This window comes from Myxocyprinus asiaticus, chromosome 33 (assembly GCF_019703515.2).
Source record: "Myxocyprinus asiaticus isolate MX2 ecotype Aquarium Trade chromosome 33, UBuf_Myxa_2, whole genome shotgun sequence".
Classification (NCBI taxonomy): Eukaryota; Metazoa; Chordata; class Actinopteri; order Cypriniformes; family Catostomidae; genus Myxocyprinus; species Myxocyprinus asiaticus.
In genome coordinates, this window is record NC_059376.1 from 39107139 (window position 1) to 39131729 (window position 24591).

The 24591-nt window shown below is 37.4% G+C and overlaps 1 protein-coding gene across 4 annotated transcripts in view; it reads right to left on the bottom strand.

Moving 5' to 3' along the window:
• Positions 1-1010: 1010 nt before the first annotated feature.
• The window catches only part of LOC127424430 (transcription factor E3-like), a 33067-nt gene continuing 9486 nt past the window's right edge, over positions 1011-24591 (bottom strand). For 3 of the 4 annotated variants that reach the window (XM_051669649.1, XM_051669652.1, XM_051669651.1), the window contains exons 3-11: positions 23084-23312; positions 22594-22818; positions 18781-18876; positions 13799-13916; positions 13116-13229; positions 11370-11426; positions 11081-11156; positions 7107-7254; positions 1011-4985 (exon numbers count right to left, since the gene is read on the bottom strand). In XM_051669649.1, the coding sequence (XP_051525609.1) occupies positions 4560-4985; positions 7107-7254; positions 11081-11156; positions 11370-11426; positions 13116-13229; positions 13799-13916; positions 18781-18876; positions 22594-22818; positions 23084-23312 (1489 nt within the window). In that variant the 3' untranslated portion in view covers positions 1011-4559. The remainder of the gene's footprint in view (positions 4986-7106; positions 7255-11080; positions 11157-11369; positions 11427-13115; positions 13230-13798; positions 13917-18780; positions 18877-22593; positions 22819-23083; positions 23313-24591) is intronic. The other variant, XM_051669650.1, reaches the window with a different exon arrangement.

Below are 24591 nucleotides of genomic sequence, written 5' to 3' on the forward strand. Positions count from 1 at the left end.
CCTATAAATAGTAAATCCAGAGAAACTGATCATTTTGCAGTGGACACTAATTTTTCACGAGCTGTATGATGTAGAGATGTACGATATATAACCTCCTCATAATTCTTCTTAACCATCCATGGGACGAAGTGCACCTCCAAAATGTTTGTAAGCAACATGTATTTTTACAGAAGAGTGTCTAGAATGGACAGGTGGAGGAGGGCTTGTTTGAAATTTGTTCTCTTCAATGCAGGGTGCAATTTCAAACAGTTTGGCATTTATTTGTGTATTAATTTAGAAAGTAAATTTAAAATGGAAACCAAATCCCCTGTGTGTATTTGTGGATTGTATTAAGCCCTTTCAATGCAGTGTGGTAGCTACATGCACACATGGCTAGATGTATACATAAAATATTTAACATCCAGACCACTGTTTTAAAATCTAGGGGCATTAGTTAATTACGAGCTAGTTATTGCCTTTGGTTGATTGGTGATGAAATCAAGAAATGTAATCATGTAATTCATAAATTTAACTATAATCTGATCACGTACATTATAAAATGTAATGTAATCCAATACAAGTACTTGACTTTTGTAATCTGATTATGTAATCTACATTACATGTAATCTATTACCCAGCACTGACCGCTGATTACCAAAAATATGATTATTCAAAGAATCCGACAACACAAGAAACAGCATTATGAAATTTGAAATCATCTGATTATTCTCTGCTTTTGATGTCAAACCGTAAACAGGCCTGTACATTCAATAATCAGCAAATGTGTTTATACAGAGTGAAATTGTGTGTCGATCGGTTTATGCTTAAACTGTTCATGACCTTTTAAACCCCCAAAAATAATGCCGTTTAAGTCATTTACATGACAACACAAGTTGTCGGCTTATAAAGTGTAATTGGTGTAATGTGCATGTAAATGCACTGTTGAATGGCCCTCAAAAGTTAAGCATTTTAAGGACTTTTACAATCGAAGTTAAAAGGTACAGTTAACCAAAAATAATAAATAAATAAAATACAGCTGTTTTAAAACTTTATTCATACTTTTTTCCTAAAAGTAAAAAACAAAAGCAAAACTAAAATCGAAGAGTACAAAAAGAATTCTGCATAACTGTTGCTTATTTCAATGTTGTTAGGAAAATACAGGAATAAACATCCACAGTGTGGATACATTGAAATAGAGAACAACATACAACAAAACACATTCCCTTTGCTCAAGTCTGACTGGACATCTACAAGATATTATCAAGTACATATTCATGACATGAATGTAAACACTGCCTATTTTTTATCTATTCGTTTGCAATACAGTGAATTTCAAAAGTTTTGACATAATTTTTCAGATGACGCTCTTGACATACCACATAACTGATGGCAAATTTTAGGACATTTGAACAAGCAGAAACTGTACAACAATGTCCAAAACACACAAAGGCTCAGATCCCAATGCTGGGTGTCAAAAAAAAAAAAAAAAAAAGAGGCTACAAAGGAATATATTCAAAGTAATAATTTAGCTGGAAGAGAGCCAAGAAAACAGCGATTCCCTGCGGTTTGGGACTGAATTTAAGTTTCGGCAGCTCTGAGCATCTTCAGCTGTGATTCTGCATTGACAAAGCAGCTGCACACCAGCTGTGGACATGCAATTCTGCATTATACCACGCTAAAACTGAATGCAACAATACAGGGATCACACAAACACAAGCACAAGGGATTGACATTGCATAGATCTTAAGTAATTGATTTATTTACTGTCATTTTACGACACGATAATCATGTGTTCTGTGATTTTTCTAAAAGGCATTTTAATTAAGTAATGTTTACTAGAAAAGTATTTTTTTTTCCCCTTTTTGCCAGCAAGGTACTAAAACTATCCATCATGTTAGACACTAATATCTTTGAAAACATTAAAAAATATATTTTGTGTAACCTTAAACACAAGTTTTATAACTTGATTCACGATAATAGCACAGTTAAAGAGTAAAATAAAAATATCTTCAGAATGTTTGTTAGTTGTTGTGCTACACAAGCACGTCATATATTCAATATATATTATTATTATATACATGTTTACCCAGATACATCACCACATGGTATAGATAAGTCGAAAATATTCCTGCACCTTTTAGTTTTTATCTTTTCTCCACTGGGAAAAAAAATTATAGCGCCAAAATCTGAAAATCAGTCTACAGTCATATAAAAAACAGTTTTATACAGTATGTTTCCAGCGTTGTTATACACAAGTACTTTCGCAAAAGTAAACTTAGATTACACCTCATTCTACGGTTTCATTAAAAGGAAGCGTTTTCGTCTGATTTCCTTTCAATGTGGCTTTTGGCTCAAAAACTGGGTCTATAAAACTTGAAATAACCATTAATGACAATGAACATGTGTAACAACCATAATTCAGCCAAATGCATTGCAGTAATGCATTTCAAACTCAAAATGACAGTTCAACGATTCATTAAAGGAATAGTTCACCCAAAAATGAAAACTCTCTCATCATTTACTCACCCACATGACATCCCAGATGTGTGTGACTTACTTTCTTCTGCAGAACACAAAGATTTTTAGAGGAATATTTCAGCTCTGTTGGTCCATACAATGCAAGTCAACAGGGTCCAGAACTTTAAAGCTCAAAAAAGCACATAAAGGCAGCATAAAAGTAATCCATACGACTCCAGCGGTTAAATCCATATCTTCAGAAGCAATATGATAGGACTGGAACTGTTTCTTACCCGCACCTATCATATCACTTCAGAAGACATGGATGTAACCACTGGAGTATGGATTACTTTTATGCTGCCTTTATGTTCTTTTAGGAGCTTCAGAGTTCTGGAAGTTCTGGAGTTCTTTGTGTTCTGCAGTAAAAAGAAAGTCATACACATCTGGGTGAGTAAATGATGAGAGAATTTTCATTTTTGGGTGAACTATCTATTTAATATGATTTGTTCCTGTCTGGCAGAGAACAGGAACATTTTTGTGGCATCAGAGGTTCTTTGAATGTCAAATGAAACTCGACTGTCATCTGATCACGTAAACCTTTGGTGCTTCGCCATGAAAGTACTTGCATAGACAATCTAACATCAGCACATTATAATAATTAGTGATCCAAAATTAGAAATTTTGAATTGTTGGGGTCTCAATTTGATCAAATAAAAATCATTAAGTTAAAATCAAAGTTGGCCTAAGAAATATCCTTGCTGGCCAAGATCCAGTTTTGTTCAGAATAGATAAACACCTATTTAATACATCTTTAAATGTGTAGGTATTGAATGTACCAGCTCTGGGACATTTGGGCCTTTTTCTAAAATATCTCAAGCATTTATTCATTCTGTTAAGCTTTACATCTTTCAAAGCCTTCAAAATCTCTGAAAGAAAAAAAAAAAGATCCCAACTTGAAATGAACGCAGAGTTTTTTCTGTCAGTTGGTTTTTCCTGAGGACACATACAAGCACGTTTAAAAACAGGTTTACTGCCACCTTGATCAAATGTGCAGACGTGCAAGCATGCAGATACACATTCTCGCACACATTCAAAAAAGGAAACAAAAACACTACTGTCCCTTTGATATTTGATGAGCTACCTCAAAGTTAACATGACAAGTTCAAAAGTCTGAGACCACAAGATAAAATTCTCCTATTATGCATTTATCTCATAAACATTTTTCATTTTAAATTTGTATACAAATTATATTATCAGCATAACAATCTGAGTGAAAAGTTCAATTAAAAAATGTGTATGATTTTCAGAATTTCTTTCTATTTGCTATGTCCCACTTTTGCTTAAAGAATAGCGTGCACTCGAGCTGGCATCAAAAGCTGATGATCATGTAATCCAGCATGATTTAAGAAAGTTCCGCAGAGCATCTTGTGTGAAATTTGACCGTCTAAACAAGGAAGTTAACATGCTCAAATTTGCTTACATTTGATAAGTGACCTAGAAATCTTAAATACCTAAATATTTCTTCTTCATTTTATTAAACTTTTCCTAAATCTCCTTTAATTTTTTTTTCTCCAGGTTCAAATGATTCTACATTTTCAATGTGGTTGCAGACTTTTGGACCCTACTGTTTATGGCATATAAAGGTGACAATTTAATCTAAAATTAATCAGATATTTACCTTTTCAGGCATGTTTTTGTCCCGACATGTCTTATAAATTAAGGTGGCTTTTTGTCTAGAAGTTATTATTATACTGCTTGCTACTTTTCATTCATCTGCATAATACAAACACAAAATAGATGTTTTAGATGCACTAAATCTACTCTATGTACAAATATATTCTGCTATTAATCAGAGGTCCAGATAATAAACAAGGCTTTAAATATCAGCGTCTGCTCCCAAAGTCTTTGTATTTTTGAGTCCCCTCTCGTATATAACTTACCACTGTTCCTACAAGACTTCAACAGTACAACGATAAATGAATGATCTTGGGATTACACTGCCCTCTACTGGCCGTCAATGGAGAACGCAAGCAGGAACGTAGACGCTGGGTTGCAGCGCTGCTCTACCAACTTAAACGATAGTCATTGTGGACCACGCCAAACTATTGTCTGACATCAGGGTGTCACACATCTTCCTCCATGCTGAAGCTGCTTCTACGACTGCTTGTTTTGGAAGCTCCCGGGGACACAGAGGAAAGCAGGGGATCGATGCCACCGTCGTCCATTAGGATGTCCCCCAATCCTATATCTGCCATCAGGGCAGGGTTAAATACGGAGGAGGCAGGGTCGTCTAACTCGCCAAAGCTGAGAGTCCCGAGGTCCAGGGGGCTTGTAACTGCCCCGCCCACAGAGGAGGTGGAAGAAGGCGGAGACAAGAAAGAAGAGGGTGTGATCTGGTTGAGCCCCACCCCATTGAGCGACAAAAGGGTTTTGGAGAGGGGATCATTGCTGGGGTGGGAATCCAGAGTTAATGTCTGCTGCTGGGATAGTGTGGAGTCAGAATTCTGGGATGAAGAGATGCCGTGGACACGAGCCTGCATCTCCAGCTCCTGTAGATCCCACATAAAAAAACAAAAAAAACAATCAAATTACAACAAGAGCATTTATAAATTGACAAAATGTAGGATTTTAAAACAAATATTTCCAACTCGTTTTGTCTGAAATTCTGATCGGATGAGCAGCGTTCAAATTTGTTGTAAAATGGCCCATACTTGCAGAAGCTGTTTTAACCACTCGATGATTTAAAGCGATATATATGTTGTAAATACATGTGTAATTTTTCAGGTTTACTTTTTGCATTCATGCCGCTAATGCGCTAACAAGCGGCCAAATATATGCGGATTACACAGTTATTGTAATTTATTACATGGTTTTCTGGAACACTCTATTCTGATTGGTCAATGGCACCATCTAGTGGTCCAATATTGCTCTGTAACAACCGCACCTCCACGTATCAGAACACTCATCCGGGTTCTGCGAGCCATCTCTCCTGCTTCTCAGCTCACTGTGCGATCTCTACAAGTAAGCTAATAAAATAATTTAAACTCAAATCAATGTTTCATGTTCATTTATTTATTTGGCAAGTAGTCTTGTAATAGGCTGAATATTGGGGAGTCATTTTTACAAAATAAACACCAACAGAACGCAAATCAGAGGTTGATTTCAGCTGTTCAGCTATTTCTTTCTTCTCAAATTACATAATTTCAACGCAAATCAATATTATATGTCCATGTATTTATTTATTCGGTTAGTAGCCGTGTAATTAGCGGGATAATGTACAGTCAGCCAGTTGTGTCGCATCAGGGTCCTGATCACCCTGTCAGGGTTTACTGTGCAATAACAACCGGCTGACTGTACATTATCCCTTACTTATTTTGACACTGATACTATTGCAAATGAATGATGGGTGTATAAAAGAGGGCTAATGGGTAGAATACAGACAAAAGAATGATGGTAAGAGAGGCATCTCTCACTTTGGGCAGATGTGTAAATGGCTTTCGCTGCAGAAGGCACATGAATGAAGCAGCATATCAAACAACAGAGACAATAATTACTTAAGCGTATTTGAGTAGATTTGATTCCTTTTGTAGACTAGTAAAAGGAACTAAAAAATAAATAAATGGAAAAAATTATAATCATATGACATGTTCTTGGAAAATGTCTCTATGTGAGCGATCGTACAGATGTAGATAAGTTTGCACCAGGTCACTAATGTAACAACACGCCGGTGTGTTCACGTTGACTGATCTTAACTGACTGAATGGGAATTAGCTGTTGGCCTCAAAGAAGGTGGAGCTCCAGATCACACCTACCGATGATGTGGACCAATGGCAGTAAGAAGGTATTTAGTACGAAGTTTTCCCGAAAGTTCACACTGGCGAGCCGTAAAGAACCACTGAAATGAACTCAAAAACACAGTTTTTCACACACGTTCGTTCTTCGATTTCATATGAAATGTGCAGGGCCTCTAGTCTACTGTTAGGCTAATGAACTGTATTACTTGGCGGACAAATTTATAGTGATCAACATTTTTAATAAATGTATTTATTGAACGTCAGTGTGTCTTTTAGCATATTGCTTTTGCTTTATAAAAGCCACTAAAATCCATGAGTTACAGTGATTTTACCATGGCTAAAGGGGAAAGACTTCTTTGCATCAAGCCAAACAACACCCCCTAATTGTGGTAAAAATCCCAGTAATAACCTACCATAGAAATTACCCACTAATATGACATAAATACTGGAACTAGAGGAGCAGTGGGACTGTAATCATTCCTGTACTATTCAGTTTCACATAATTATACAATAAATAGCAGGATGATACTAACACTTATAAATTAATAAAAAATGTGTGGGGAAACTGGACTGTTTTATTGAAGCGGAGGACAAAAAAAAAGGGGCAAACAGTTTGCATTGGTAGGTCTAAATGAAATCTGTGCATGTTTTTTTTTTACTTGCATTGATTGTGTGAGATTTCTCTGGAACTGATTTAAATAAAGTAAAATGTGTTAGCTTGAGCTAAGAATACCACACTCTTATCAATATCTGAAAACAAATAGAAAATATTTAATAAAAAAAGAGAGGGAAATGTGTAGAACTTTGTGAAAGACGGGCGTTTGAATTCTGCAGGTGCAGCTTCTGGTCAATGCATTAGCGAGAGCTGCAGTATACCTGAATGCGCAGGAGCAGACTGCGGTTGGCATGTTCGAGCTTCTTCTGTCTCATCTCCATCTCTTTGGCTCTCTGCTGCTCCTTCTTCAGCTTGCGGATGTAGTCGACTGACGCCTTCAGGATGGTCCCCTTATTCCAGCGCATCTCCCTGTTGAGAGAACGCAGAGTAATCGTTTTATTTTTTTAATCCCTTTTAATCCCCAATTTGGAATGCCCTATTCCCACAACTTAGTAGGTCCTCGTGGTGGCGCGGTTACTCACCTCAATCCGGGTGGTGGAGGACAAGTCTCAGTTGCCTCCGCTTCTGAGACAGTCAATCCGCACATCTTATCACGTGGCTTGTTGAATGCATTACCGCGGAGTCATAGCGTGTGTGGAGGCCCACGCTATTCTACTTGGCATCCATGCTCAACACACCGCGCGCCCCACTGAGAGCGAGAACCACATTATAGTGACCACGAGGAGGTTACCCCATGTGACTCTACCCTCCTAGCAACTGGGCCAATTTGGCTGCTTAGGAGACCTGGCTGGAGTCACTCAGCACTCCCTGGATTCGAACTCACGACTCCAGGTGTGGTTGTCAACGTCAATACTCGCTGAGCTACCCAGGCCCCCCTACACTTGAGTCCTCTTAAAAAAAAAAAGAACCAGACTAAATAACAGGGTATATGCAGGTTTAAAGGAAAGACATTTTAGATATATTAAGACTTTTTAAATGGCAATTTTAAAAAGATTTAAGACCATTTATGTAACAAAACTTGTACATTTTGAAGTCATTAAAAAGTGAGGTCAACACGCTGTAAGTTGTATGAATGGTAGTTAAGGGCCTTTTGATGATATTTGATATTCTCAGACAGCTTAAAAGGGTGATTTTAACTCACAAAAGAATAATAATTTGGACAAAACAGCAATCTTTGCAAGATAAAACAATTCATAGTTCCGTGAACAATATTTAAGGCATTTTCTGTGCTATTTAAGACTTTTTATTGCCTTACATTTTTAAAACTGAATTTAAGACTTTTTAATACTTTTAAGAATCCTCAACAAAACAACAATTATTAATATTATTATAATACATAAAACAGTACCAGTAACAGAATGTAATATTTATGTAATATTTTGTTAACCTGCATGCGGCATAGCAATGCAGGCCTTCATTTTGGCAAGAGCTTTTATTCTGGTGGTACACTAAAGGAAGGCATGAAGTTAGAGAATTGACAGAACACTTCTAGCAAGTTGAGCCTACAAGCTTAGCATAAAATAGCATAACGCAGCGGTCCCATAGACATGCTATGGGTGGTACACTGGCGAGGAGACAAAATGCCGTGTTTTTATTTTTATGGATGTCTATGGAGTAAATGCTTGAGTGTGCTGAATAAAACTGCTTTTGTGAATAAACAGCTCATCACTTAATGAATTGAGTGCCTGTCCACTAATCTTCAAAAGGATTGTTAGTGTAAAACATGGAGTGAAATATGTGAGGAGATTACTATGATAAAATTGCTATTTTATAAGAGAAGACACAGACAATTTTGTGACAGGTAAGTGTCAGTTTACGGCTCTTCCCATTCATTTGTATGGTATCCGCAAACAGTGACTTACTGTCGTACCACGCTAGTTGACTGTTACACTCTCTCCTATGGTAAAACGCAGAGGTCATTATCTCGGTATAAAAGATCTCTGGAAATGCTCTCTCCTCTGTCCACAATCACCCAGTGTTATGAGATTACTTTAGATTTAGATTTTTGGAATTACAGAAATGTGCTAATAGTGAATCTAGAGCGCTGTAAATATAACGTGTCAGTTCATTAGCCTCACACGCGTGCTCTTACTACAAAGAACAGTAGTGTGCATATACAGTAAGCGCAGCGAGCAGTGAGTGCAAAATATTTAATTAAATTACAACCTTTGAGGTTTGATAATTGCACTATGTCAAAGATATTTAGATTTTATTTATATTTTTCGTTCAGCCCTAATTATTTATATATTTAATTACTTCACTGTATAAAGGCATGACATACTCATAAAAGCACATGCACTGCACTAAATCATTGTAAAAATGCTAAAAAAAAAAAAAAAAAACGATAAGAATGTACAATATGGTTGTATTCATTAACAATAGTTACTGCAATACTAGTGCAATAGTTAACCTGAACTAACAATGAACAATAAATTTTACAGCATTTATTAAACTTTGAAAATGCTAATTACGGGGGGGCCTGGGTAGCTCAGTGGTAAAGATGCCGACTACCACCCCTGGAGTTCGCTAGTTCAAATCCCAGGGCGTGCTGAGTGACTCCATCCAGGTCTCCTAAGCAACCAAACTGGCCCGGTTGCTAGGGAGGGTAGAGTCTCATGGGGTAACCTCCTCGTGGTCACTATAATGTGGTTCATTCTCGGTGAGGCACATGGTGAGTTGTGCGTGGATGCTGCAGAGAATAGCGTTAAGCCTACTCATGCGCCATGTCTCCGCGGTAACGCGCACAACAAGCCACGTGATGAGATGCGCGGGTTGACGGTCTCAGACATGGAGGCAACTGAGATTCGTCCTCCACCACCCGGATTGAGGCGAGTCACTACGCCACCACAAGGACTTAGAGCGCATTGGGAATTGGGCATTCCAAAATTGAAAAAAAAAAAAAAAAAGAAAATGCAAATTACTATATATTAGGGCTGCAACAGTACATGTATCCACGCCGAACCGAATGGATAAAAGGTCTTCGGTATGGTACACGCAGTCACACGAATGATTACATATCTTAGCATGTGTGAAACCAATATTAAAACATATAATGAACAACACTGAACTAAAATGAAAAAAGATTGCAGAGCAACACGGGGCCGCACGGAATCAAAACTTAGCAGAACAGAGTGGCACACAGTACACTAGAAACGCGTTTATATCCGCGTCTCCCGCTGAACGTGCTTAGATGCGATATACAATATGGAACAGCCTGTCTGCCCAGGCCCGGGACAAAAGGTCCAATCATCCCCCCTTATCGGCGGCCCAGCTCAGGAAGCACATCTAACATGATGACTCATTTGCGGCGACATTATCCACATGTGTCTCTTGAGCTTACAGGAGCAAAGCATAAACAGCCTGTGCAAGATAGTCTCGCCATGGCGTTCAAGCATCCTCTCGCTGCAAGCTCAGACAGGGTTAAAGCGATAACGAATGCCACAGGAGTATATATTGCTGCAGATATGCGACCATACTCAATCGTCAAGAACACAGGATTTAAGTATCTGCTTAACGTGCTTGAGCCCTGTTATAAAGTTCCTACAAGAATGCATTTCAGCAATTCTGTAGTGCCCGCTCTATATAAACAAGCACACACTGTAATTGTCCAGCAGGGGACATTGTCAATGCTAACAGATCCAACCTCTCCTCTGATAATGTGGATATTCTGATTATTATTATGTTTGTAATGTGCATATAAGAGGCTCTTAAGTTTTGCATTGGAATTTTGTTGAAGAAATAGTGCAGACATACATGAATGAACCTTCACAATAAGAATTGTTGCCCATCAGCCACTGTGTTTTCAAAATAAATAATTTAAAGAAAGATTCTTTGTTTTCACTGCTGTACCGAAACTGTACCGAACCGTGACCCCAAAACCAAAGTATGTACCGAACCGTGAATTTTGTGTACCGTTGCAGCCCTACTACATACAGTATTCTACTACAATTTTAAACAACATTTTAAATTATAAGTTAACATTAGTGCATAATGAACTAACATGAAACAACGATGAACAAATGGTATTTTGATTTTTCATGGTTAGTTCATGATATCTAATGCATTTACTAATGTTAACAAAAATATATAAATAAAATGTTACCAAAGAAACATATTTAACATAAATAAACAAATCAATTCATTTACAACATAATTCAATTCATCAATTAATTTACCACGTAACAATCACTGTTCAACACAATAGAGAAGTGAGAGTGAGAGCAGAGATACTGACGGGTCAGAGGATTTTGGAATAAGCGCTCCCAGTTCCTTAATGCGGTCATTAATGTTGAACCGTCGTCTTCTCTCAACTACACAAAACACACACACACACACTGAATGGATGGGAAAGACTAAACAGGCAAGATGTTTGTTACAGATAAACAGTAATGCAACTTCCTTATACTCCACAGATGTCTGAGGACAAACTTTATCAGACATTCAGACAGATTTCATTTACATTTAGAGATCTCATGAGACTCAAAAATATTATAGGTTAAAACACCAACAAATTAAAAACTCACTGATGTTGTGGTTGTCTTTTTTCTGCCTCTCCTTCATAAGAGCTTTTGCCTCGGCGTCTACAAAAAACAATTTACATTTAATATTAACAACATTAAGTGTGACATGCAATACTCCCATCAAAACAATTTAAAACAGCATTTTATAATCATTATGCATGCATCTTTTATGACATCATATTAAATGAATTTGCACTTTTTAAAATTCATCTGGCACACTGCATGACCATGTAAATCTTTACTGTAAAAGGCAAAAAAATTAAATAAATAATAATTTAAAACAAAATGGTGACTATTTACATGAGCCAATATATGCATTTTGCCTTATACACAACCTAAAATTTTGATGTTGATTAAATGTCAATTGACATAATAGGGGCTGTTTAGACAGAACGTATTACTGCGCTAAAAAAAGCTAGATGCATCACAATGTACAGAACAGAAAGCAGACAAGATGTGCTTTTTAATGTTTAACTCCTTTTTAACTTGACACAGCATCTAAAAAACATGGCGTTATTGTGTGAGATACAGGAAAAAAAGCAAGATGTGGCGCAACGATTAAAAGACGTCTGTCTAGCACGTTAACAGAAAACATTTGAAAAACAGTACGGCCAGATGCAAACATGTGCTAGGTGTGAACGGACCTGTATGCAACGCTACCCTAATCACTTCTGCAAAAGCATAAATATACACCAATGGCTAAAATCAAGGATAAATTGGTGAATCATACGCTGTGATAATTTCATCTGAACTGGAAATGGCTGTGAAACAGAGAAATGGCAAATGTGGTGAGGGTTGGGCTGTAACGGAATACATGTAGCAGCGTTACATAATCAGAAAACAAAAATGAAGTAACTGCATTCAGCCCTTGTTACATTTTCAAGCGCCTGTATTAAAAAATACAGTTACTTCATAAACTTTTGTTAGAATACTTTAAAAATCCTTCTCATAATGACCACAAAAAAAGGCAGATGTGAAAGAAAAAAGTCTCAATCAAGTGAGAAACAGCGTTTTTCTAAACATCGCACAAGCGCACGAGCAGCTGCAGCGCGTATGCAGTGTTGCCAGAGTCGCGCATTCAAAACAAATTTGGCTAATTTGAAAACACAATCGGGGTTAAATTTATAGACTTAGTTTTTATGGGGGGGGGGATACTTAGACACTAGATAATAAAATACAAATATTCATGTTCAATGATTCCATTATAGAATATCTGGCAACCACACTGGCACACCTTAGTAGGGTAACCGACTGTGGATTTTGCAGATACCAATAACTTAGGTGGTGGGAAAGGCCGATAACAGATTAATCGGCCGATAGTTTTAAAACTGATTTACAGAATGTCAAAAAAAAAAAAAAAAAAAATCTTATTCTTTTCTTACTATAACAGAGACAAAGAGTCCTAAATAAATAAAATCCCAGATGCAGTTTATTGTTCAACCAAAATCCCTCAAAAAACAAGAAAAAATAAAGATTTGGTGCATAACACTGGACTTTTAAGCCCGAAACACACCGGGTACTCTTATATTGAAATGACGAAATTATGAAAAAACTATGAGCAACTATCGCCATAGATTTTTACCAATAACGATAGTTCCAAAAAGCAACTATCGGCACCGATTAATCGGTATAACCAATATATCGGTCTACTTCTACATCTTAGTCTTAACAATCAGAAAGTTTTTTCACAGATATAACATTCTGCGCATGATACATTGTTTCCCGCGATTGTAATTGCTGTGTAAATACATTTATGCAGCTGCTGATGCGGCTTCTGTGCCGAGCTTTGCAGTGTAAAGACGGACGGCTCTTGATAAGCATTTGGTGAGCCACTTCCACATCGGAAACTTGCAGAATGAAGATCTGTTGAGAAACAGCAGTTATAAACAACAATAATATGAATAGGTAAAATACGGGAAAGTACTGGAAAGACTGAAAGAGGGAAAAGGACTTGAAGTAGATCAGGGACGTTCCAACGTTTGCAAAAAAACCTTGTGTAAAACGTTTCTGTAAAATTTGTGGTTTATAGGCGTACGGCCGGCTAGTTCACAAACATCTCAGATGAAGTGATTCACACAACAAAGAAAACAACAATAAAAAAAATTAATAAAAAAATAAAAAAATAAATAATAAAAAAAGTAAAATAATTAAAAGCACCCAAAAATAAAAGTGTCTGTAATAAAAAAAGATGGAAGCAATTAAGTTAATAATTTATACACTACATGTACATATGTTTTCATTTGACCTCAATAGATTGTTTAATTTCTGCATGTGGCATTCAGTTATCATCTCTGAAATAAATGTGGTTACTTCCCATTTCTTATCTAATTTTGTGTCAAAAATTATTAATCAGTCTAATCAAAGAATAGGTAAAGAAAAAGATGAGTGCTGAAAATAGTTAAAAATTTAGTCATGTCTGAGAGTATTTGTACCTGTCAGCTCTCTCTTGATGTCATGCAGGTCTGCAGGGCAGGAGTTGCTGACAGTGATGGTGGGTGTCGCCATCCCCTGACTGCTGTACACATCCAGGAGGTTCCCTGAAACTGGCAGCTGCAGAAAACCAATTGCAATGCATTAAACCAGGCCCCAACCACCACATTATCTGCTGAGAGCCCCCCCCCCCCCATGGTGTCCCGTACGGATAACATTCATTCAACTCAGATAACCACAAACACAAACTAACCTGTATATCTGAAGGGCAACACCTTTAACAGTGACCAAATGGTTCTTATGTGCACATTTAATTGAAAGTGAAACTACTCAAAAGACAAGTCAAGGACAAATTTATGGAGAACATCTGCAAAACTAAACAGATAAAAATGAAATATGGTGGCCAAAAAGTACAAATACTTCAATATTCTTATGTTAATACATACTGAAACCTCTTGAGCACTGAAAACAAACTAACCTTGACATCAGAACTTTTTGTCACAGTTATCCAACCATCCATAAACATGTTTGAAGTTTAAAACACACAGGTTTACCAGAAACACAGAAGTATTTAATTAATCTTGACCAACAGAGCAAGCCTGAAAAGGTGACTTTTGATTTTCAAAGCCGAAGAGGTGACAAAAGTACAAAAATCAGTAATATGTAAATCCAACAAACTTTCTGCAGTTCTGAGGTCTGGCACTTTAAAGATGGCCTCAAATAAATCTCATATTCCATAACATGCAGAAACAATTTAAAACTTCACATAACATAATTTAATCAAATAATGTCAAGCCACCTCTCTGCTTGAAAGCAAAACTAAAACACAAACCTACCATCTTCCATGAGTCATTAACACAAGCCAGGAGTAAAAATGTGTCAAATTTACCTCAATCTTGTCTTTTTTCTTTTCATTCTCCGACAGTAAAACCAGAATCCTCATGTTCTTTCACACACCCGTGAAGTGCTTCCTCTTTCAATGTAACTCCGTAAAAAGGGACGTTTAAAAATGGGGAAATATCTTTGAGTACAAAAAACAAAGCTTGCAACTGAATTCTATCAGCTTGTGCGCACACACGTTGAATGGCCAGAGTTTGTGTGTGTGTGTGTGTGTGTCTGTGTGGGGCAGCTCTCAGTCACTCCTCCACATCGTGCCAACCCCACCCATTGTGCGCCATGTGTCAGAAGTTTATATTTGCTCTCAGTGCAGAACTGAATTCCAGTGTTTCCAGCACACATTCAAACCAAACGGTCTGAATACAAACACAACACTGACTATTAATCACATAAGGCTTCACACAGAAGTTAACCTTTGATCGTTACTGGTTGCACAACCTCCACTGTCTGACTCAACTGACATTATTGATTTGAAAACCGAATTTGCATTTCTAAACCAATGGGTTAATATCGACATATCATAGCATGATTTGCTACAGCCTGTGTTTTGCAGTAACAGATTTGTTGCAAAACACAGGTTGCATCATGGAATTCATAATTGGACAAGGAATGGAGAGTTTACTTTTTATGAATTATTTACATTCTGCTCCCTAAGGGTCATAAAAAAAGCAACAAGTGACTATAGGCCACACATTACAGTGATTTTACCATAGGTCAGGATTTTCCCCTGCATTCGCATTACGCCTAAACCCTCTTAATCACTGGTAAAATTACTGTTTTGCACATCATTGAGTGGTTTATTTTCTTTTTTCAATTACAGCAATAGCAATAAGTTAAATAAAAGGCAACATTTATTATTATTATTATTATTATTAACAACGTTAACAAAATATTCCGGGCTCAATGCAAGTTAAGCTCAATCAACAGCATTTGCGCTATCATGTTGATTACTACAAAACTATTTCAACTCGTTCCTCGAGCAAAAACCAAAGTCACTTACAAAGGAAGTGAATAGGGCCATATTTTTGGAAAATTTAAAAAGGCAAAAAAGTGAAGCTTCTAATTTTATAAAAGCACTTAAATTCATTCTTATGTTAAACTTGTGTATTAATTGAGCTGTAAAGTTGTTTAAATCATCGTTCACTTGAACAACTTACGGTCATTTTAGGGTTTACTGCGTTATGTCATCAAGGCGTCATCATTGTAAAATTGGATTTAACTTTACACAGAAAAGGTTAGTAAACAGTTTTTACCACACTTAAATCATGTTAACAAACATTCTGTTTGCGCCCTGCGGCTAATCTTTTGAAACAGTGAGTATTTTAATGTTTACGGATTGTCCACATTTACTTGTAAAAGTACTTGTATTGAACCCAGAATATTCATACTCTATACAAGTACTTGAACACAGACGCTTCTAGCTATTCAAGCTTAATTTTGTGTATTGTTGCGTTCCACAGTGTGTCAGATATAATAGAAGTATGCGCTGCATTATCAACATTGCCACAAGGGACACTGTAGCGAACATTAATGTGAGCTGTCCGTTTCTACGGTGAGTTTGCTCTTTCAAGTCAACTACTGTCATGATGGAGCAACAGTTTGAAGAGAATATTGCTGAGCAAATGAGATGAAGTCAATATATTTATAGCAGCTTGCCTGAATAATAACAAATCCAGTTTAAGGGTACAGACTTCTGAAGGGAAATCTATCCCCCTGCCACAGTAACACAAAAACGCTCATCATGTATGTTCAACCAGACCGGGCGTTGGCAAAGCATTGGCCAAGTGTTCGCATTTGCATACACGTACTTGCACAAAAGTATGTTCCTGGCTTTAATCACAATAACAATCCTACCGCCAAGTAATATAGTGCATTATCCTAACTATACTGTCCTACGAAGTAAGGTTGGGTATTGATACAGATTTCCCGATTCAGTTCGATTCTGTTTCACAAGCTCTCGATTAGATTCTGATTTGATTCAATATCGATTCATATGGGTTTATTTCAGTTATAATGTTCCTTTTGCTTACATATAAAAGAAATGATCTCCCATCTAATGCTGTTAATTATACAGGGGACCTTTTAACTAGGTACATTAGGAAAATATAAATTTTACTAATTATATTTTATTACTTTTTCATCATTTTGGCTTTTTAAAAGTGAACAAATAAATGCATTCAATCAATAAATAAGATATTATACAGGGTTGCTGCAGAGTTTTTAAAATACAAATGTAAGACTTTTTAAGACCTTTTTCAAGACCTGAACAAATAAAATTAATACCGTATCCCCATACAAAAAAACATAAACATATATAAATCACATTAAAATTGGTTTATGTACCATTATATAAATACAAATTAGAAGTAGACCGATATTGGATTGTGCTGATTCAATAATGTGTTGAAAGCCAGTTAATCTGCCAATAGTTTTTAAAATTGGTAGCCTACTGTGCAAAAGTCTTAGGCACATAAAATGTGTTACAAAAACATTTGTCTTAAGATGGTTATTTATTTCTTCAATTTTAGTGTCAATGGGAAATATACATTTTAGACTTCCAAACATTCCTTTTGCTAATTGCACAGAATAGAAGAACAGGGAGCCCTGCAACAGATGGCATTGCCCCCACTGAGCCCCCCACTGAACATCCGAGTTGGTCTGGGATTACATGAAGAGACAGAAGCAATTGAGACTAAATAGATAGAAGAATTCTCCAAGAAGCTTGGAACATCCTATCTGCTAACAACCAAGAAAAACTGTGTCCAGGTGTACCTAGGAGAATTGAGGCTGTTTTAAAGGCAAAGGTGGCCACACCAAATATTTATTTATTTATTTTTTTTACCCAATTTGGAATGCCCAATTCCCAATGCGCTTTTTTAAGTCCTCGTGGTCGCGTAGTGATTCTCCTCAATCTGGGTGGCGGAGGACGAATCCAAGCTGCGTCCAAGACCGTCAACCCGCGCGTCTTCTCACGTGGCTTGTTGAGCGAGTTGCCATGGAGATATAGCGCGTGTGGAGGCTCCAAGCCATCCACTGCGGCATTCAAGCTCAACTCACTACATGCCCCACCGAGAACGAACCACATTATAGCGACCACGAGGATATTACCCCAAGCGACTCTACCCTCCCTAGCAACCAGGCCAATTTGGTTGCTTAGGAGACTTGGCTGGAGTCACTCAGCACGCCCTGGGATTCGAACTAGCGAACTCCAGGGGTGGTAGCCAGCGTCTTCACCACTGAGCTACCCAGACCCCCACACCAAATATTGATTTAGCTTTTTTTTTATGTTTACAGGACTTTATATGATGTTAACTGATAAATGAAAACTATTTATGGCATTATTTTTGAAGACATTCTCACTATGCATAATTTTTCACAAATGCCTAAAACTTCTGCACAGTACTGTACATTGATTGTTGAACACGTGTTAACACCAGTACTGTCTCTCTAACAAAAATGGCATTTCTGTACACAACGCCTTTAAATGAGTGCATGTTATCTAGAGAGGACTTGAATGGCTTTACCTCCTCTGTGCGATGCATGATTAGAATAAAAAAAAAAATTATCAACAACTGACTGTAAAGAACAGAAAGGGTATTAAGAGACAGTATTCACTGACAAATTGATTGTGTGGATCTCGTCTTGGACACACACGGAACAACTTCTACTCTCAACAAGCTGTGAAAGGCTCTCACTGCTGAACACTTCATGACTAAACTACATAATTACTGGTGAGTACATCCAGTTGCCAAATATATTCACTTTAGTCGCAGATGTGAGTGATTTCCTCTCATTGGAATAGAGGGTTGTGCATCGAGTTAAAGATTGATCTTGGGATTTCAGAACTGATATCGAGATCGTTCAAATGAAGACTGTGATTAATCGGAAAAACAATAGTTTTACCCACCCCTACTACAAAGTGAACAGGCTATTTTATAATGGCACTGAACAAGCCTAATCCATTCAGAATGTAGTGCTTCTAACTCTAAGATGTAATGTAAATAATGTTTAATTTGTTCTTAAGAATGGGTGGCAAAATTTCTCACACATAGGATAATAGTGAAAGTTCCTAGGTGAAGTTACATACCGTGTTGGGAAGCTGCAAACCCGAGTCGATCAAAGTCATAAATTCATCATTTAAACTTGACTCCAGGCTGATGATGTCATCGATGACGTCCTCAATCTGTTAAATGACAAAGAAAAAACTGCTTAGCAGGACTTGTAGATAATGCCAGTTTGAGATTCCTTGCAGCACAGACATCTGTTTTAAAGTAATATTTCCACAGTGAGTCATTCAGTACAGGTTTAAATAACACAGTACACAGCGATTTCCAGAGTGACACACCAGCCACATGGAAATGAGAAGTACAACCAGACATCCGATTCAAAAAGACACTTATCTGAGCCACCTATTAGGCCATATAAACTAAGTCTCGAACCTTAGACAGCTTGTATTTCATTGTAGGGCTTTCCAGGCAGTTGTTCTGTTTGTGAAGGGTTCTTCAGTACATTAACAGGAGAAATACAGGGCTGAGAGTCTTTAATGGCCAAACCCACACAAAGTGCAAAGTGTGCTGGGGTCATTGAGCCATGAGTGTGATATTTACCAGCACAATGTGGTACCAAAAACAAAGTGCCCGAAAGAGTCTGACCGACTTCACACAGTTGCGACAAAGCACTCCATTGTATTTAGTCCACGAGAGACGCATTCCTCAAAAGGATCTTTTAGTTTATGAGTTGTCTAGCACACTCTAAATGGCTTAAAACTTGAGATTATTACGACAATAATTACCGGTAAGTCTGGTGTTTTTAGGCATTTGAAATTCGCAGACTGTGACTTGCAAAATAAGCAGCCTCACGTGCAAGCTGGTAAGAGAATATAGTCTTGTCCAGTAAATGTAACATTGTTCGACAACCATAATGTTAAACTTTGACAAATTCATAGTTTTACACTTGTGCTCCTCTTCTAATGACTTGAGAGTCTTCAAAAGACATGACAACCCTTCCGGTAAGGGAATACAGTGAGCAACGATGCTCACTTTATGGTGCAGTGAGATTTTTTAGGGAATGAACGTTTCAGTACACTGGAACGATTTTGCGATGAAGACAGGCCTAGAAATGGCCGACTGCCTGATCAGTGCCCTGACTACTGAACTAGAGAGCTGATTGAGACACTGAACACTGAATCTGTTCAGATAAAGACATAATATATGTTACTGTGTCTGGCAATTTATTTGTTAAAGTCACTGAGCTCAAAATAATGGTCAAATACTTCTCTGAAATATAGCTATTATCTGTTTCTCAGGTTCAACGCCTGCTGTGGGATTCCGCTTCATTGTAAATGTACTGTTAACTGTTTTATTATGTATAGGTTTAAATCTGATGTACGCTGTTAGCTCACTTCACAGTGTTCAGTGAATATGAGAAATACAACTGTTCAACAGGTTTCTGATTTAATTATAACTTTTCTGTTTATTGCCATTTTATGCATTCATAGCATATCACAATCATAAATCAAAAAGATTCTTTGTTCATTATCTCATAATGCCGTTAGACTTGTTGATATCAGCTGTATTTACAATGACAGATTATTTACTCCGGACTTTAGAAACGAGACCCAGCCAAGTTTTGTATTACCTTAAAAGTAACATTGTCTATTTGAAAATTAAATGTAATAAATGAGACACAGTGAAACAATTAATTTCAGAGTATTCAATTAATAAGAGACCTCAAACAAGATAAGCAAGCAAGCTTGCATGCTAATGCTAACTGTCCCGAGTCCTGACTGCTTTATGTAAACAAAATACACAATGTTAGTTTCGTAAGTTCAAGAATGAATTTATTGTCATTCAACGTTTACACAGGTGTAAAAGAGATAAAAATATTTTACTAAAGGGACAAGATGGCAACAGAAGAACACTTACAAATGAAAGAAACAGCCAGGTAAACTTTAGCGTGCCATTACACTCCATAGCCTTTAGCTGGCCATCATTCATCTGTATTACTCCAGTATGAATGGTAAATTCTGTATATCCTTAAAATACCTAGATTTAAACTTAAAAGATGTGATCAGAATACACCCAGCTTAAAGTTTTTTTTTTTTTTCTATTCATCCTGGCTAATTAAGTATCCCTTCTTTTCTCACTAAGTGCTCTGATGTTCACTCCTTTGTGCTTCTTCACCTATTGGCCAGATTATTGCATTTTGCAACTAGTTACCATTTAAAAATTAAAACAACCAGTTAATAAAGTATGTAAGCTTGATAGTTTATACCAAAATTAAAATACTACACTAAACTTTACATGGTATTTAGTCTTTCTCTCGCTGCATCGCCAGACGACAGTGTTCTTGTCGCAACAACAAACAAAAATCATGCTTGCAATCATCATCAATGGGGCAAGTGTACTGAAGGGAAACAGACATTTGAAGCTCATATTTTTGTTAAAGCACTTAAATGAATTCATATGTACAAAAATGTGTTTCTGGGTCTTTTAGCTGTGGGACTACTTTTCTAGCCAGATGCATCAAAGTCCCTTTCAAGGCAAGCCAGTCCACTTGGCAGCCATCTTTGGAACACTACTGGACAGCTATTTTCTATGGATACAAGCGGCATACAAGTACAGCTCTACATGAATGGGGAAAGACCGAAATCTCCAAAATAGTATTGTGTCAAGATTATGATCAAATAACAATTTAAATCTGCAATAACTTCTAACAACAATCATAAATTGTGCTTCTTCAGCTCAAGCTCATGCTAAGAACGTTGTTTTTCAGGCTGGTCCAGCTAATGCGCGTTGTCGAGTTAACGGACAGTCAATGTCTGTATCTAAATAGGGACTGGCTCTTTCACCTGTAAGGCGGGACTTCCGTTTCTACACCCTCCACAATGAAGTATAGGTCTCTGTGGAACAATAATGGGTGTTTTCAAACCAGGATGGCCATTTCTGAACTATCCAATGAAAGTAGGGAATCTCAATATAGTAATCAGTGGCCGTTTTCAAACCAGGATGGGCGTTTCTGAACTATCCAATGAAAGTAGGGAATCTCAATGTAGTTGGCAAATCATGTAAAGCAGTTGAAAAACGCCCAACCCTGTTTGAAAACACCCACTGATTGGGAAAACGCCCATTTTTGTTCTGCAGAGACAAGTCTTGCCACATTATTGTTCCAATTTCTCCCATTAATTTTAATACAAGTGCTCCATCTCCGGATAAATACTGTCTGGTATGCAATACAATGTCATTCCTGCGGGTAGAGTTTGCACCATGCAAACAGTACTTTGCAGATGGTTACTTCACATCTCTTTCTGTGTATTGTGCTAAAGTTACTGCATTCAGCAGCTTTGCATGGTCATGACAGAAGTTGAAAGATTAAATATAACTTTGGCACAATATGTTAACGTGTATAATGTTTAAATCTTCATGTCCCTTTCTGATCTCTTTCTGTGTATTGTGCTAAAGTTACTGCAATCAGCAGCTTTGCATGGTCAGGAAAGGAGCTGAAAGATTGGATTTAATTTTGCACAGACAATTTTAGGGGTAGTTTTTAATCACAATAGTTTCATGTTAATATGCATATTGTTTCAATCTTGTTTCTATACTTTCAAAAAATCTGTAGTTTCATGTTCATTCTGGTGCTGTGTCTTGTCCCACTGGCTTCTATCGTAAATCCAATACTGTAAACACAAGTTTTGCTTGTTTTAACAAATTAAGGGACGAGATAAAGTTATTGTGGACCTATAAAATATGCCATTCATAGAATGTTACTTTTATTGAGCACAGAAGTTTCCTTTAAGACAGAGAAACTCCATTCAAAACCAGCAGCATTACTGCCTACAGTATACGCCCTGTACAAGCTATATCATAGCTGTATAAAGATCTGTTCTGAGTTCATATCTTACCTCTTCTTTGTTTGATCCCAAGCTGAGCACAGCCAGTGGGCTGCAGGGAGTGCTGCTGGCAGCAGGTGCCAACTCTGGGGCGGAGCCAGGTTTGGGTGAGGGTGATGTCACCGGGGTCTGATTGGCTAATTTATTTCCCAGGGTGTGAGAGAGGTATTGCTTCACTTGCTGTCTCTGAGCCTGTTGGATGTGGTACTTTGTCGGATTTTCCAAGTGAGTTTGAACCTGGGATTCAAACACAGAACAATAGGCTTATACTTTTGAATAATTGTTTGCAGGACAAGAAATACAAGGCTTACTGAGGATTTGCAAAAATGAGTACACCCTAATGCAGTAATTGTAAAATGGATAGTTCAGGTCCTGGATGCGCAAATACTCAATACAGTTACAGATATGACACTGGAGCAACATGAGGGCAAGTAAACGATGAAAGAATTTTCATTTTTTGGGTGAACGACATCATCAATAATACATCATAATATCAATATACCTTCAGCACTTCCACGGGCACCTGGGCGGGGGTGGCAGGCAGTGTGGAGGCGACAGAGATGGCAGGGGTGGCATCAGAGGCCCGCAGCTGAGCACTGGAGGCCTGTTTCTGGGCCTCCCGCCTCTCCTGGTCCTGAGCCTGCTGTCGCATCAGCTCCTGTCTCATCAACACACGTGACGTCATCACAGAGCCAGCTGGGGTCACGGGGTCAGCAGAGGTCAGAGAGCCACTACAAGGGCAGATGATGAGGCAAATCAGCTTAAAGTACCACGCTACTCCCCCATACTGTAATCATATTACCACAAGCTATTTCTGAAGCACATGGCTGAGAATTCCCCATGTGAGAACAGCGTGAGAACAGCAACTTACAGGACAAGGAAGCTGAAATGATTTTTTCTTACTCAAGAAATATGCATTTGTTCTTTTCCCATTAATAAAATGTATTGCTTATAAAGGGGGATAATCCTTTTAAGAAACAAAATCAATTGACTTTCTATAGTGGTTAAATCCATGTCTTTAGAAGCGAAAGGTGTGGGTCAGATCAATATTTAACTCTTTTTTTTTTTTTTTTTTTTTATTACTATAAATCTCCACTTTCACCAACCCTCCTAAGTGCTCATCTCTATTAAGTGTTGTTCTTTTGTTTTTGGTGATTCGCATTCTTTATGCATATTGCCATCTACTGGGCAGGGAGGAGAATTTACATTAAAAAAGGACTTTAATATCGATCTGTTTCTCACAAACACCTATCATATCGCATCGGTAGACATGGATTTAACAATTGTGTCATATGGATTACACTGCCCTTATGTACTTTTTGGAGCTTCAAAGTTTTGTTCACCATTCTCTTGCATTGTATGGACCTACAGAGTGGAGATATTTTTCTAAAAATCTTTGTGTTTTGCAGAAGAAAGAAAGTCATACACATCTGGGATGGCATGAGGGTGAGTAAATGATGAGAGAAATTGTAATATTTGGGTGAACTGTTCCTGTGTTTACCTCTCTTTACTTCTCTCATTTAATATCCTATTTCTGCGAATGCCATTATACGTTACATTAACTACAGTAGATTTAAGAAAATAACCATTTTCATTTTAGATGCATTCATTTTAGCAGATGCTTTATCTAAAGCGACTTACAAACAACAATAATACAAGCAGAATATGTTTTTCACAATACGTCAGTCCAATAAACCTCTCTGCAATCAATGAACACAACGACGCTGCAAAATAAATCAAATCTCTTCTCACTGTCTTGCATTTCCAACAAAACTCACTTTACATTTCCTTCACAGACTCATTTCTTTTCTGCTGAGTCATTCTGGACAGACCCAGAGTGAAAAGAAAACAAGCAGCCAAGACCAAAGCTGCCTCAAGCACAGTATTTGCAACAAGATGATCTAAAGAGCACCATGTCAGGTAGATTACTCTGTCAGATAAGAGACTGTGGGAGAGAGCAGCAAGTGAACTTCGAAACACTTCTATGATCATTTTATTTTGTGAAAAACA